At 38.3% G+C, this 14,777-nt stretch overlaps 1 protein-coding gene across 2 annotated transcripts in view; it reads left to right on the top strand.

The window, feature by feature from the left end:
- VPS8 (VPS8 subunit of CORVET complex) overlaps positions 1-14,777 on the top strand; it is a 146,601-nt gene that overhangs the window by 88,834 nt on the left and 42,990 nt on the right. For both annotated transcript variants that reach the window (XM_054982279.1, XM_054982278.1), the window contains exons 36-41: positions 5,299-5,440; positions 6,112-6,201; positions 7,077-7,119; positions 9,440-9,543; positions 9,939-10,020; positions 10,886-10,968. In XM_054982279.1, coding sequence (XP_054838254.1) covers positions 5,299-5,440; positions 6,112-6,201; positions 7,077-7,119; positions 9,440-9,543; positions 9,939-10,020; positions 10,886-10,968 — 544 coding nt within the window. The remainder of the gene's footprint in view (positions 1-5,298; positions 5,441-6,111; positions 6,202-7,076; positions 7,120-9,439; positions 9,544-9,938; positions 10,021-10,885; positions 10,969-14,777) is intronic.

The raw sequence follows: 14,777 nt of genomic DNA, 5'->3' as shown, positions 1-14,777 counted from the left end.
GTGTTCTTTTTGCTGGCCTGGGTATAATATGTCCTGTGGCTTTCAAGAAGTGTTGGCTGTAAAGTAGTCTCTATTCCTCATCCATTCAAAATTCCTCTCTAGTATACTAGGCTTTACTAAAGAACAAAGGGGAAGAGAATCTAAAGGCCAGGCTGAATGAACTATTGGGTGATGCTGATAGGCCACATGAGTTTATAAAAATCAAAAAGAGTCCAGTAGCACCTTTAAGACTAACCAATTTTATTGTAGCATAAGCTTTCGAGAATCAAGTTCTCTTTGTCAGATGCATGATCCAAACTGGTCAAATACAGAAGAGGAGGGGAGATAGGGGAGAGAAGGAGACATATATCAGAAGGGGACAGGATGCAATTAGCGGGGAGGCAACCAAAACATTCCTTTGCTAGTAAATGTAAACATCTCCTTTTGGTGTGGAGTCAGTTTGCCGTGTTAGTTTGCAGCAGTAAAAGCGTCCAATTCCTATGTAGTATAAGCCTTCGATAACCACAGCTCTCCCTGCCAGATGCATCTGACAAAGAGAACTGTGGTCCCCGAAAGCCCACACCAGGCATCACTGGGCTCCCCCAGAGCCTGGTGTGGGCTTTCGGGGACCACAGTTCTCTTTGTCAGATGCATCTGGCAGGGAGAGCTGTGGTTATCGAAGGCTTATACTACATAGGAATTGGACGCTTTTACTGCTGCAAACTAACACGGCAAACTGACTCCACACCAAAAGGAGATGTTTACATTTACTAGCAAAGGAATGTTTTGGTTGCCTCCCCGCTAATTGCATCCTGTCCCCTTCTGATATATGTCTCCTTCTCTCCCCTATCTCCCCTCCTCTTCTGTATTTGACCAGTTTGGATCATGCATCTGACAAAGAGAACTTGATTCTCGAAAGCTTATGCTACAATAAAATTGGTTAGTCTTAAAGGTGCTACTGGACTCTTTTTGATTTTGCTACTACAGACTAACATGGCTAACTCCTCTGGATCTATGACCATGAGTTTATGAGAAACTCTTAAGATCATACGTTGATTTATTAGGGTTTTGTATGGGATAAGAAGGCATGGATGTATTTGAAGTTACAGAGTGTGGCTGTGAATAAAGGTATATGGAACTGTCACTGCTGCTATCTCCACGTTCTTTCTCTTCATATGCACTCTTAAGAAAAGAAATCACGCCTGCTGCATATCTGTGATCCTTTTGTTTCTTATAAGAATCCAGTGAAGCTGTATTGATGGCATCCGTGATCCTAGGCTGTTGTTATTATTGCCTCAGCTGGGCTGCTGAAAGCATCAAGTATCTTCTTCTTGTGAAGGAAACAGATTTGTGACATGAAAAGAGATCTTACCTGATCGATCAGAATTTTGTCAGAATTTGATAGTGGTCATCTTCTCTACAGGATGCTATGTTCCACTAGGGACCAATACCCATTTCAAAGAAACATGTTTTAACTTACTTGGCTTTTTAAAAGTAATTTATTTTAAATCTTGTGTTTCTACTGGGCTTTTTACTACATTTGAAGAGCCACATGGTATTAGAAAATGAACATGAGCTTTTCTGGATCATTCTCTTGTTAAGAGTAATTTGGCCTCCTTCTCTCTTTCAGTTCCATGACATCTTATCTCTTAGCTAAGTAATTTTATATATTAAAAAAATCACCTCTTCTTGGGTCTGTCACTTCTGCAATGAGCACAGCAGCAAAAATAGCTTGGGATTTCTGGCATCTTTGATTACTACTTTTTAAAAAAGAAAATCCTTGAAAATATCTTAATTGTTAGAATAACTATTAGATATTGATATTATTGATACTGCTGTCGGTAACTTACAAAATCATTATTTGTACTTCAAACATCAGTTTGCATTTCCTTTCACCTTTCTAGATTTCTCCTAAAAAATCATGTGTGTTAGAGCTTTAAGTGGTAGGTGACAGACTTTTGGAGGAGTGCTGGACAGGTTTGTCAAAACATGAGATGCATGTTGGGGTAAGGGTAATTTTTAAAAATCATGCACACAAAACCAAATTATTCTTGGAAGAATGGAGAGTATCTGGAAGGAACACTTGAAGAACTGTAGATGACAGGAAAGGATTAATGGTACCACACACAAGGGCCACAGCAGTAAGGAGTGGCAGCCTTAGCAGTACTTGGCCTCAAAGGTCTTTTGAGATCATGGTCCAAATCCAATAGCACCTTAAAGACCAATTAGATTTCAAGAGTCAAAGCTCCCTTTGTCAGGTTGCTATGTGAACTGTAATAATGTGTTGTGGTATCTGACAAAGGGAGCTCTGACTCTCAAAAGCTCATTCCTTGGAAATCTAGTTGGTCTTTAAGATGCTATTGGACCCTGGATCCTGCTCTTCGACTATAGATCAACATGGCAACCCATCTGAAGCTGTCTTTTGAGATCATGTTTCTTCTAGAGGAATTTTCTAGTCCATTCATAGATAAGTTTCAGTTTGCTTGTTTGATAAAAATACTTGCTTAAAACTCTGAAGCACAGTGCCCAAGCAAAAGGATTTATTAAAATAAAGACAGCTATAAAAGGTGTTTTAGTCTCACACTCCACAAAGATCCAGACATATTAACTTGTCTGTATTGAAGTCATATAAGATGTAACTTCAGCATTCTAGTGGTTGTCAGGGAGAGATTCCAAGCCAGCATTACTATTGCTGAGCAGAGGCTAATGCTGGGCATGAAGTCTGTGTGCCAAGTGCTAGAATGGCACAATAGCTCAGTCTGATGTAGTACTTCCTTTGTGACAGGAATTTCTAGTTCAGAGAATATTACATTTGAAAAATAGTGAAGGTTGCTACATGAGTTGTAATAACGTGTTTTAGTGGTGCCATTGCTCAGTGCTTGTGGACAAAAGTGCTCCTGGTTCTGCTTATTTCCCAAGGCAATTATACAGCTATATCTCCCCTCCCCCATCCCTCTAGCCTTGTACCTACTTTAGAATAAATCTCTGGCTAAATTAAATGTGCCAGTCTAATCCCCTCTGTAATTCAATTCCCTTTGGTATAGTTACACCACAGAAAGGAATCTAGCCCAATGTGCTGTCACAGAATCAACTGAAACTGGAGACAACAGAATCCTTTCTTTGGGACAGAAACACAGTTTTAATAAAATCTCTGTCTGGGGTGGGAAACAAGGATTTTTGTTTGTACCTCTGCAAATTAAGTATCATTGTGTACAGGGCTTTTTTTCTGGGAAAAGAGGGGGTGGAACTCTCTATCACATTTGCGCGCGCTCCTGGAAATGTGTGATGACATCACTCCCAGAAATGACATCACTCATAGAAGTATCGTCACTCCTGGAAGTGATACCACTTCCCGGAACCCAGCACAATGCATTACGACGAGATAAATGTTAGTAATCCTGGGAAATTACACTATTATGAGAAAGGGGTTTTTTCCCTTTCTGTATCCTCTACAAAAAGTGAAATTTTCTATTCCCTTTCCCAAACATTTCATTTCTTTGGAATCATGTTTTAAAATATGCAAGAAGGAGGGGGCCTCTAAAAATCCAAAACCCATCTCACAAATCTAAATTCTAACAGATTCCCTCTGCCAATGTAGGAAAAAAATCCAAAATTCTTTCTCAAAATTCCACAGAGTCTAATGAATATTGAATTTTCAATTTTTCAGGGAGGGTTTTGCTTTACTGGAGCAATTCAAAATTAGATACTCAACTTTAGCTGCATTAGCTTTATACTTAGTTTAAAATGGCTTTTTTTTGTTGCCTGCCAACTCTACCTTACCAATGGCTAAGCTGTTGTGACATTGTGAAATGCTCATAAATATTCCAGTGTCCCACACAAACAATATTCATAAAAACTTCCCTAACACCCATATGTCCATTGCAATTTCAGTGATGTTAATCAGCTGAGGATGGGGAGAACCATTTGAGTTACAGCTAAGACATAAGAACACCTATATGCTGATGAATATATTGATGAAAGCCTTCTGTGACTTGGACACAACTATCCATTCCTAGCATAAAACTGGAATAACCATAACTGATATTTTAACTAATACAAATAACCGTAACTGATATATTTAACTAACACAGAACCAATCTGCATTCAAAAGCTGTGGGAACCATAACAATGTCAACTTCAGTCAACAAAAGAATGAAAGCAACACATACACACACACACACACATACATGCACAGCCCCACCCACTCCCATGAAAGAAAGCAGAATGAACTCAAAGCAGCACACACACACATCCCCCACACCCCCATGAAAAGAAAGCAGAATGATCTCAAAGCAGCACACATACACACACAGCTCCACCCACCCACTCCCCAATGAAAATAAAACAGAATGAACTCAAAGCAGCACACACATACACAGAAACCCCTGAATGAAATGAAAGCAGAATGAACTCAAAAGCAGCACACATACACCCACAGCCCCACCCACCCACTCCCCCAATGAAAATAAAACAGAATGAACTCAAAGCAGCACACACATACACAGAAACCCATGAATGAAATGAAAGCAGAATGAACTCAAAACAGCTTAGCCTCCTTTGGAGAGACAGTCCCAGCAGCTCTGCTTTCACTCTTACTCACAGAGGAATGAAAAAAAGCAGAATGAACTCAAAGCAGCTTAGCCTTCTCTGCAGAGCCCACGCTGGGTCCCAGCTCTCTCTCTCTCACTCACACAGAAATTAAAAAAAAACAAAATGAACTCAAAGCAGCGTCTACTTGCTCTCTCTCTTTCACTCAAGAAAGCAGAATGAACTCAAAGCAACTGAACCTTCTCTGCAGGGCCCACGGGGCCGAAGGAGGAAGGAATCATGTGGGCAGATTCTAAAGCTGCTGGAACACCATTTCAGAGCGTTCCCCCTCAAAAAAGAGGGGGATTGTTGTGGTGTGTTATCACCACAACAATCACCCTGTGAGATGGGTGGGGCTGAAAGAGCTCTGAGAGTGACTGACCCAGGGTCACTCAGCTGGGTTCAAGCAGAGGAGTGGGGAATCAAACCCAGTTCTCTAGATTACAGTCATTCTGCTCTTAACCACTACACCAAACTGGTTTTGTTTATAAATCCATACACTGATCTGTCCATCTTTTCTCTTACCCTTGGCTCAGCCATTTGGACATGCTAGCCAAAATCCCATGCTTATCCATGCTTCGTAGCAGGCAATGCAAGTCAGTAAAATTATATTCTGGGAATAGAAATAATATGACTTAGCTCTGAGAAGTTTTGTTTGTTGCTTACTCTGTGTACTGCTTTTGCCAAACACCTAACAGCTCCCACGTCTGTTGTGCCATTTGTTGTTTTTAGGGAAGGTATCAATCAAGACTTGCTTCAGCTCTCTCCCTCCATTACTGAACAGTTTATTGAGTTGCTGTGTCAATATAAGCCTGACCAGGTTTTAGAGACTTTACAGTTCTTGGAAGCCTACAGACTGGAAGAGACAGTTCAGGTAAGGCAGAACTTCTTGGATGTGAGACAGAATTGGAAGGAAAATAATTTTGGTGAGGGTCCTTTCCACTCAAGTCAGCCTGATTTAGTTGAGCTGTATGAGTGCCTTAGATCCATAACTGCGCTTGAACCTGAATGAAACTAGAATTCTCAATATTATGCCATTTGCGAAAGTCTTGGGGAACTTTTAGGGCCAAACAATCAACACAAAGACACATGTAACTTACTCTGATTTTTTTTTAAATGAAAAGCAACCCTGGAGGTAGAAATGTGGAAAAGAGGAAGGGTGCATGAAGAAGTGTACTTTATCCTCTTCCTGATGGCCATTTTTCCTCACAAAGATTTCTTCCGTTGGATCAAGTTATGAAGAACTCCATTTAACATATGGTTTGGCCCTTAAACAACACTGTGCCGCATGGTTTTCTTCCTGCTGCTAGGATATATTTCTGAGATCTTAACTGCTTTACTATTAAAGATTTCTTTCTGTTTACCAGCCTTCTCTGTGGCTTAGGGAAACACTTTTTTTCAATCTACAGTGGCAATGATTGGTTATGCCATGTACACCTTCTGTGCTACATGAGGTTGTATGCCAAAATATGCTTTTAAATGCTCCAAAACTCATATTCTAAATGCACACAACTAATTAAAACAATTTTGTGGCGCTTGATTCAGGTTATCCAGAAATATCAGCTGCCTGAAGCTGCTTCTTATCTGCTTGAGAAGAAAGGAGATATTCACGGTGCCTTCTTAGTTATGCTTGAGGTATTGTAGACTTGGTAGTTTACTTTAAAATACTGTGGTTGCTTTTTCTACTCATGCATTCTTTAACTGAATACTTTTATTTTGAAAGTTATTAAAAATACTGTTTTGAGAATGGATAAACTTAGCATATGCCCACATTCCAGAAGACAGTTTGCAGTACTCTTTTTATGCAGAATAGCAAATAGTTTATCATTATCATTATTATAATGAAAGACAGAACATTTTGTCTATGAGGTTATGTTTAAAAATTGGAATCTGAAGCTGTTGTTTTCTACATGAGTCTAGTAAATTACATTGTGTGTATTTTGATTAATTGTATGCAGTTGGATTTGCTTTAACCAAGAGATTTTAACCAAGAGATTATGTTGTGCCTATGATATTGAAGAAAGGATAGTGGAAGCATATGGGAAAATGGATTGTGTGTGCTTGGACTAGAGCAGCATTGATGTGTGTGTTGGCACCACATTAGAGAGGAAACAGAAGGAGCACTCTCACAGAATACAAAAATGAGCTATCAAGTAAAGGAAGGTATATTGTAAACCGCAAAATGAAAACACTACTTGAACCCATGATATGAAAAGTAGCAAGCATACAATTATAAACAATATTCAACATACTGTTAAAAAGTATGCAAATACACATCATTTAATTATGCTAATTTAATTAGTTAGTAAGTGACCCAAAATGGTTAGCTGAAGGAAGAGAAGTAGTTGCCTCATTCAGCTATAGTTAATCCCTCCTGTCACTGGCTCCACAGAATTGGTAAAGCCCTGCAAAAGTCAGGGAAACAGCAAAAAGCTATTTTGGGGAACAGAAATAATTGGTGGTAATTTAAAAAATGAGCTCAACTGATGTGAGTGTATTTTCCCCCCTAGTGGCTACAAAATAAGTTGTTGACACTTACACATGAAGATAAAAGTAAGTTTGAAAGAAATTGTACTTTTTCATGATTTTCATTGAAGAGGCAAAAAAAATCAGAGTTGAAATAGTAATTATTTTATCATCTTTATATTCTTCTGGTAGTCTTAGAGAATGTCCAAACTAGCTCTGCTTTTTGCAGTTTTGTTGCCCTCTCTCCATAAACACACTTCCTTCTTAGTGTTGCCAGTTCTGGCTTGAGAAATTCCTGGAGTTTTGGAGGTGGATACTGAGGAGTGTGGAGTCGGGAGGAGAGGGAGCTCAGTGGAAATGTGGTGCCATGGAGTCTGCACTCTGAAGCTGATCTCTATAGTCTGGAAATCAGTTTTTGTTCCGAAAGAGCTTCAGGCCTCACCTGGAGGCTAGCAACCGCTTTCCTTCTCCTGGGTTAATAGGAATCAGTTGGGGTTTGCAAGAGTTTTGTATTACTGTTAATTTCACTTTTAGAAGCTCCAGTTATAGGCCCAAGTAATTCAGACAAAGGAATAGTGTTTTTCCCCCATGTAGCAGAGGAGTGGGCTATGCCTTCCTCCCTCCACTGTACATTCATAAAGAAGTACCTGACTTACCCATTTATATGGAGACCTACTCCACTTGCTTCCTCTCTCTTCCTCCATCACCAAAACAAAGACTTGGTTTTGTCAGTTTTATGAGCACGCTGACCTCAGGTCCCCACCATGCATATGAATGAGGGTGGAGTGCACAATTCCATAAGTATATAAACCAGGCTGTTATGTATCAAACACCATTATATTAACCTAAAATAAATCACAGGGTTTTTAGAGCAGTTTTCTTGTGTAATTTGTTTAGGGTAGCAAAGAGAAGAACCTGTTTGCAGTTTCCTATAGAATTACCAGTTTTTTGAAAATAATAAACTTGTCCCTTGAGACAAATTGCTCATCAAAATGTATGAGAAAACAATTATTGTCAGAAAAGCTAATGTAGCGGGTTCATATTTTAGATTTTATCTTCAGGCAATCTGTAATAATGCTATTATTGTAAAGTAATCTGATAGGCTTTTCTTTAAGCTGAAAAACCTGAGCCAAATATTCCTTTCCAGATAAATATGGACCAAAACACCTGAGTGTTTTGGTCCATATTTATCTGGAAAGGAATATTTTAAAGTATCTCAGAATCAGCCCATAATATTTCTTGTATTTAATGAAGGGGTAATTGTGCTTGCTGGCATATGAATAACAATGAGAACAACATTTGGTTTATATACTCGATTTATATATTCGATTTATGCTCTTCAGGACAACTAATCACCCACTCAGAGTAATTTACAAAGTATGTTATTATTATCTCCACAACAATCACCCTGTGAGGTGGATGGGGCTGAGAGAGCTCTGGAAGTGCTGTGACTGACCCAAGGTCACCAGCTGGCTTCAAGTGGAGGAGTGGGGAATCAAACCTGGTTCTCCAGATTAGAGTCCCGCCACTTTTAACTAGAGGTGGGCACGAACCGAAATACGAACCAAAATTAAGCACGAACCAGGCCAGTTCGTGGTTCGCAAACCACGGTTCATCAGATCCCATTTCTGACGAACCGTCACAAACTTTTAGGCTAATTTGGTTAATTTTGGTTAATTTTTTTGGTTCGTCACTGCAGACAGCCTGGTGCCAATCAGTTTCCTAGGCAACAGGGGATGGACTTCCTGCAGACCTTCTGCTGACCCAGAAGTGATGATTTTCTGACCTGGATGTGTCGTTGTCATGAACCAAATGAGCCAGTTCATGAACCAGGGGCAGGTTCGTGAAAGTTCATGGTTCGTGAAATTTGATGAGCCACGAACCGCATGGTTTGGTTTTTCCCCAATTCGTGCCCATCTCTACTCTTAACCACTACACCAAACTGGCTCTCATAACTATTAATGCTACTATGGTATGTTTCCTAAAAATCTCTTACCAATAAAAATAAGCTTAGTTATGCCCTATGGATTTTCTTTTCATAGCTTTCATACACAGATGATCTCTGTTGAGTTCCATGTTCCTTCATGTCTAGCCATTCTAGTCAGCATGGCAGAATTGCAGTGAATTGGAATCAAGCAATAACGACATGAATGATCCAACTCACATGGGGAAAGATGCGCAAGACCCTCACACAGTTTTGTGCTATCTTTTCCCAGAAGTTGCTTCCTTTTTTTCCTCCCTCCCATTAAAATATAAAACTTGACCATAGGAAACCTTTTGTAGGTATGCCCTTAACTATGAAATATTTGAAGTTGTAAAATATTAATTTTCAGTAAAGTTGTGTGAGTGCTATGGCATTCTATAGTAAATTGCCATAAAATAAGTGCTGTTTCTTCCTTAAACTTAGAGTCAACAGAATTTCCTTCCTTAAAGAATATTGAAGATACCTTAGCAAAAACAATAGCACTTTGCCAGAGAAATTCACACAATTTGAATCAGCAGCAGCGAGAGGTAAGGTCTGCTGTGCAGTACTCTGTTTTTGTTTACCATGATGTTTGTTAAGTCGTGGCCACACTAGACTTCAGGACAAATGTGTGATTATTGGTGTACAAATCTGGTTCCCTTGTTACCTTTTGTGAAGTCTGAGAGTTTACTTTGTGTTGTAAAATCACAAGGCTCTGAGTTTCCCCACACTAACCCTGCTACTGGTATGTGTTGACCATATTATTTAATTTAGCCCTTCGTTTTGTTATTCCAGAGGTAGTAGCCTATAAGAAACCCAGTGAAGATGAGTACCTCTGTGGAGCTGAAGAAGGGTGTAGGGGGGCGGCGGGGTTGAACAGAGAATTTTGCCATATCAGTGCACAAGCTGGCACTCACTAGACTACCTTTTGGATCTTCTATAGGCACTGTGGTTTCCACTCTTAGAAGCTATGATGTCGCCGCAGAGGTTATCTAATTCTTCTGCGCTGTGCCTTTATTCTGACTGTAAGTATATTGGTCTCTTGTGGCACAGAGGCCTATTGCAATATGACTTGTGTATGTTGTTTTTTCTTTAAGTCAAATAACTGAAGAGGGTAAGAATGTGGGTAGGTTTTCCATTGCATGTCTCCTGAACCTCATAATACACCTTGGTTACTTCTGCCTCTTCCTGTCTCCCATAGTAAAAGTCATGAATTTGAGCTTAGAACATCAGGGTTGTCATTTAAAGATATTTTATGTATGAACAGTTCGGCCCCTTACCTCCCCCCCCCCCCTGGTTTTGCATTCAAAAATTTTAATGTTAAAAAATCCAAAGAAAAATACCTGGATTTTTTAAGAATTTGGTACGATCCTGCAGAAGTTCATCAAAGTAGTAAACTACCTCAATTCACAAACTATGCGGACCAGAGAATGCATTTCTATTAAAGCTGCTAGTGGTTGTTGTGACTAGAGTTATTAATAAGAATTTGTTCCTCTTGGCCATGACTAGAGATGGTAATGAACTAGGAAAATTCCGAACCATGTGGTTTGTAGTTCATAGCGTACCATGAAGTTTCACAAACTTGCCCCAGTTCGCGAACCAGTTCATTTGGTTCATGAAAATGTCACTTCCAGGTCAGCAGAAGGTCTGCAGAGAGCCCATCCTCCCTTTGCCTAGGAAAGTGATTGGTGCCAGGCTGTCTGCAGTGACGAACCGAAATACGAACCAAATGAACCGGGCTAAAATTCATCATGGTTTGTGAGAAATTAGCTCCCATGAACAGCTGGTTCGCGAACCATGAACTGGCCCAGTTCGTGACGAACTTTGGTTTGTATTTTGGTTCATTCCCACCTCTAGCCATGACTCTAATATATTTTTATTTCCCCCCAGTTTTGAAGAATTTGACAATGCAAGTGCTGAACAACATGGCAACTTTCATTGCCCTACCGTTGATTTTGCAGAGAATTCTACAGGTGAGCTGTTGAGACAGGAGAGAATGTATTTATTCAACATACCTTAATTGAACACCTTTATAATTGAACTATGTATGCTATGATACTGCTCATATGCCTGATAAACCCAGTGTATGCTTTTAGGGTTTTATACTTTTAAAAAATACACACATTCATCCTGGAAACTTAATATAATAAAAGGGGGTTTCTAGCTAATGGAGAAAGGTTAATTTTATTGAGACTATATAGTTTCTAATATATAATATATCATTTCGAATAAATAATTTTAATATCTCTATTTTTAAAAGTCCTATTTTGTGCTCAAAATATGAACAGGAATTCATATGGACAGAAATTCATAGGAACACTAACTATACATTATAGGAGAGGTTCCAAGTTTCTTTGATCTGTATGGGAGTAGGAGATGAGTCTGGTTTTCTTTTAAAAGCTAAATCAGGCTGGACAAGCTGCATATGAGGAATGGCTGATGGAGAGAGGCTGCTTTACCCTTACCCCCATTTTCCAACTCAAAATCACCATCCCTAAGCTGCTTTTTCAGGAATGGGGAAAAATTGGTTTTTTCCACTCACAAGAGCATGGAAAAGGTGATTTGAGCAGCGTTTCCCAACCGTTCTTCTTCCAAAGAGCTTCATAGCTTCCCCGATTCTTCACTATTTGGAAAAAAATCCAAAAAGCTCCCTGTACTGTGTAATTTGAGCTTTTCATTTAAACGAAGCCGAAACATATTATCCTAAAAGTTTGCCCACACTATTGTTTATGTTGTATTTAATTTCTTTCTACTTTCCTTAATTGCTTTCCCAGCAATAAATTTTATGTATTTCCTAAAGAAAGCTCTTTCTCTTCAAAGAATTGTATGCTTTTAGGGTTTTATAATTATTTTTCATAATAGTTTTAAGGTTTATGTGAATGTCACTTATCTTTGACTTTTATCCTGGAATGCCAGTTTCAGAATGATAAAAAATGAAATTAAAACAGAACTAAATAATACCAATACCAACTACTAAACACAGGTCAGTCTTTAAAGGAAGTTAAATAAGCAACAGACCAATTCTTCCTGTTTGAAGATGCCTACAGATGACCACTAGGAGATGCTTTGCTATACTACTAGGTTTTGCCTGCTGCAGAGCTGGGGGAGGGAAGTCCTCCTGACTCCTTGCCTTCTTTAAAATAACGTCATAACTGGGGGAGCGATGTAGAATGTTTTTACCTACATAGTGACAACCGGGGAATTTTTACAATAGTTGACCATGATCAAATGACTAGAGTGCCAACCCTAGAATTTTAGTAAAGGTGATTCAGGATATTTTTCATATTAAGGTCCCATTAAGAAATAATGTGTGGGGTCCAAACTCCCTCTTCTACACAAGAAAGTAAGGGAGGGGAGCAGCCTCTGCCAATACTCTCTTTTTACTGCAAACATCTACACTGAATCCTATGCCATTCTTTAGGGTACCTTGGAGGGTAGGGCCATTGAGAGAGAGGTGGGAAAGATCCACGCAGTGAGCAACACTTGTGGTTCTTTGGATCCAACCCATTGTTATATTATTAGTCTATTTAAAGAAGTATGTAAAAAGAAAATGAATTAACTTTTGTTGCACAGATTTTGTTTACAAAATATTGGAGACAAAAATTATAACTAACAGTAGAAGAGCGCATATGTCATCTGTTACACACTATGCTTATGAACAAACTATCTCAAATGCCCCTTTTTTAATTGCAAAAAGTAACTTAAATTACATGCTCTTAGAACAATAGCAGCCATGGCCACTTAGTTTGTTTTGGAATAGTATTAATTAAATGAAAGAAGAAAAACATGAGGCAACAAATGCTAGCTTTAGCTAATCATGTTGTAGTGAAACTGAGGTTTGTATTGTATTATGTGCAACATCCATTGTCTGTTATTTTAATTAAAATCTACTGCAGGATGTCTAAGTTTGCATGTCATACAAGTATTAAGAACTAGTAAATTGGTTTGTTTCTATCTTAAAAGTTAACTTTAACCCATTTACCCATCTCCAAATGTAATTTTGTCAAAGCTTGTGTTGTTTCTTTTTTTATTCAAAAATATTTTATTCCTTCCTGGAGACACAATTTTAAAAGTGGCTCCTTGGCCAAATTATATGTCTTTTTTGTGGTTTCTCCTAATAACAAAAGCTTGTGGGTTTGAATCAAATCATGATTATTTTTAGACTTACCTTCTTTGTGAAGTGTAATTACTCTGTGGTGTACTACAGTTTCTATTTGATTTATAATTCCAAGTCTCATTACATCTGGGCTTTGTAATTTTAGTATAAAGACTGAAGTTGCTATCTAGCATTCCTTTTGTGCTTTGATGAAATGTTGCTGTGAGGATTTTAACTGACACTGTTTTAATTTTATTAAAATTGGCTGCATTTCTCTCCACCTCAGTAATCGCTGTCACTGTGCTTTTCTGTAGTGTTAATGCTTTTCTGTACTGGGGGGAATAAAGATTTTCTTTTAAACCCCTCAGCATTCTTCTTTTTTCCTTCCCTAGTTTCATGCATCATAGACGAAAATAAATTCTGATATTAAAAAAACTTCCCTTCCTATATCAGTATTACCTGCTGTTGGCTATAGTATACAGAGTATATAACAACTTCTCAAACGTATGTTTAGGAACAAAGACTAACAAATTTATTTTCAACTTGAGTTATTGTGGGGGATGGTGGGTGAGTGTAATGAACCTAAGAATGGGCAGCTGTAGGAAAATGATCTCATTGGGTGTGGGTTCAGTAGAATCATTGGTCATGGTCCTGTAATGGGAATGACTGTGCTACAATTCCCTTTGTAAAAATATTTCCTTCATCTTGTTGTGTCTATTTAAATGAAGCTTGTGTGACAGCATGTGTCACATTTCATATGTATAGCACACTAGGTTAGGGCTTTGCTTTCTCTTTGTGCTCTCAGATACTGATGGAAATAATTATTGCTGGCACTTGAATAATATGTCGGATGTACCCAGCAAACATTGTATTGACTCAGCGTGCCCTCTACATGCTCTGAATATAATTTTGTGGGCAGGGAAATAGGTGGATTATCCCTTTGTATTAGGTTCTCAGCAACAGATTGAACTATAATTGTGTCTGAAGGTGTGATTAAATCAAGGGGAAAGCCGCCTTGCTTGTGTCAAAATGCTGTTAACAAGCTTCGTCCATAAAAGATAGAAATACTGAAGTGCTGTTTTCCATAGAAACACCTGGGCCATGATGTCACATCAGCTCTTTACTTACATAATTGAAACTTTATTAAATGTGATTAACGTTAGGCTTTAATTTAAATCTGTCTTACCAGAGGATTTTGTAACATGAATTTAATACAAAGATGAAACATGTCTTATGGGAGATATTAGGGAATCTCTGGGGCATTTAAGTAAAGTTTTGTCCTATTCATTGGCTGATTACTGTCTGAAGAGATATGAAAGGTAAAGCAGTAATTCTTTCTCAATGCTATAATCCCACATGAATGTTTTAAATCAGATAAATTCCAGGTCCTTGCTATATAGGGTGCTCCAGAATAAAGAAATTAAAATTCTTTATTTCTGTATAGTTGTGAGAAAGTCAAAGCTTCACCTAATGATATTTCAAGCATAAAGTAGCTCTTTAATATGATAATGAGCATTCTAAATCTTTTAAAGTAGAACAGGAGGCTCTAAGGACTATGCAGTATGAAAGCTGAAACTGAGGCTATATTGATTTTTATTTCTGTTTCTGTTATCTTTTGAATCATTATTAGGGATATAAAACCTAAAATAGAATCTTCAAACATTCTCATTAGAAAAATTACACTGC

This window comes from Eublepharis macularius, chromosome 6 (genome assembly GCF_028583425.1).
Source record: "Eublepharis macularius isolate TG4126 chromosome 6, MPM_Emac_v1.0, whole genome shotgun sequence".
In the NCBI taxonomy this organism is placed as follows: domain Eukaryota; kingdom Metazoa; phylum Chordata; class Lepidosauria; order Squamata; family Eublepharidae; genus Eublepharis; species Eublepharis macularius.
Note: the sequence above shows the minus strand (reverse complement) of the source record. Positions and strands in the feature narration are given on the sequence as shown.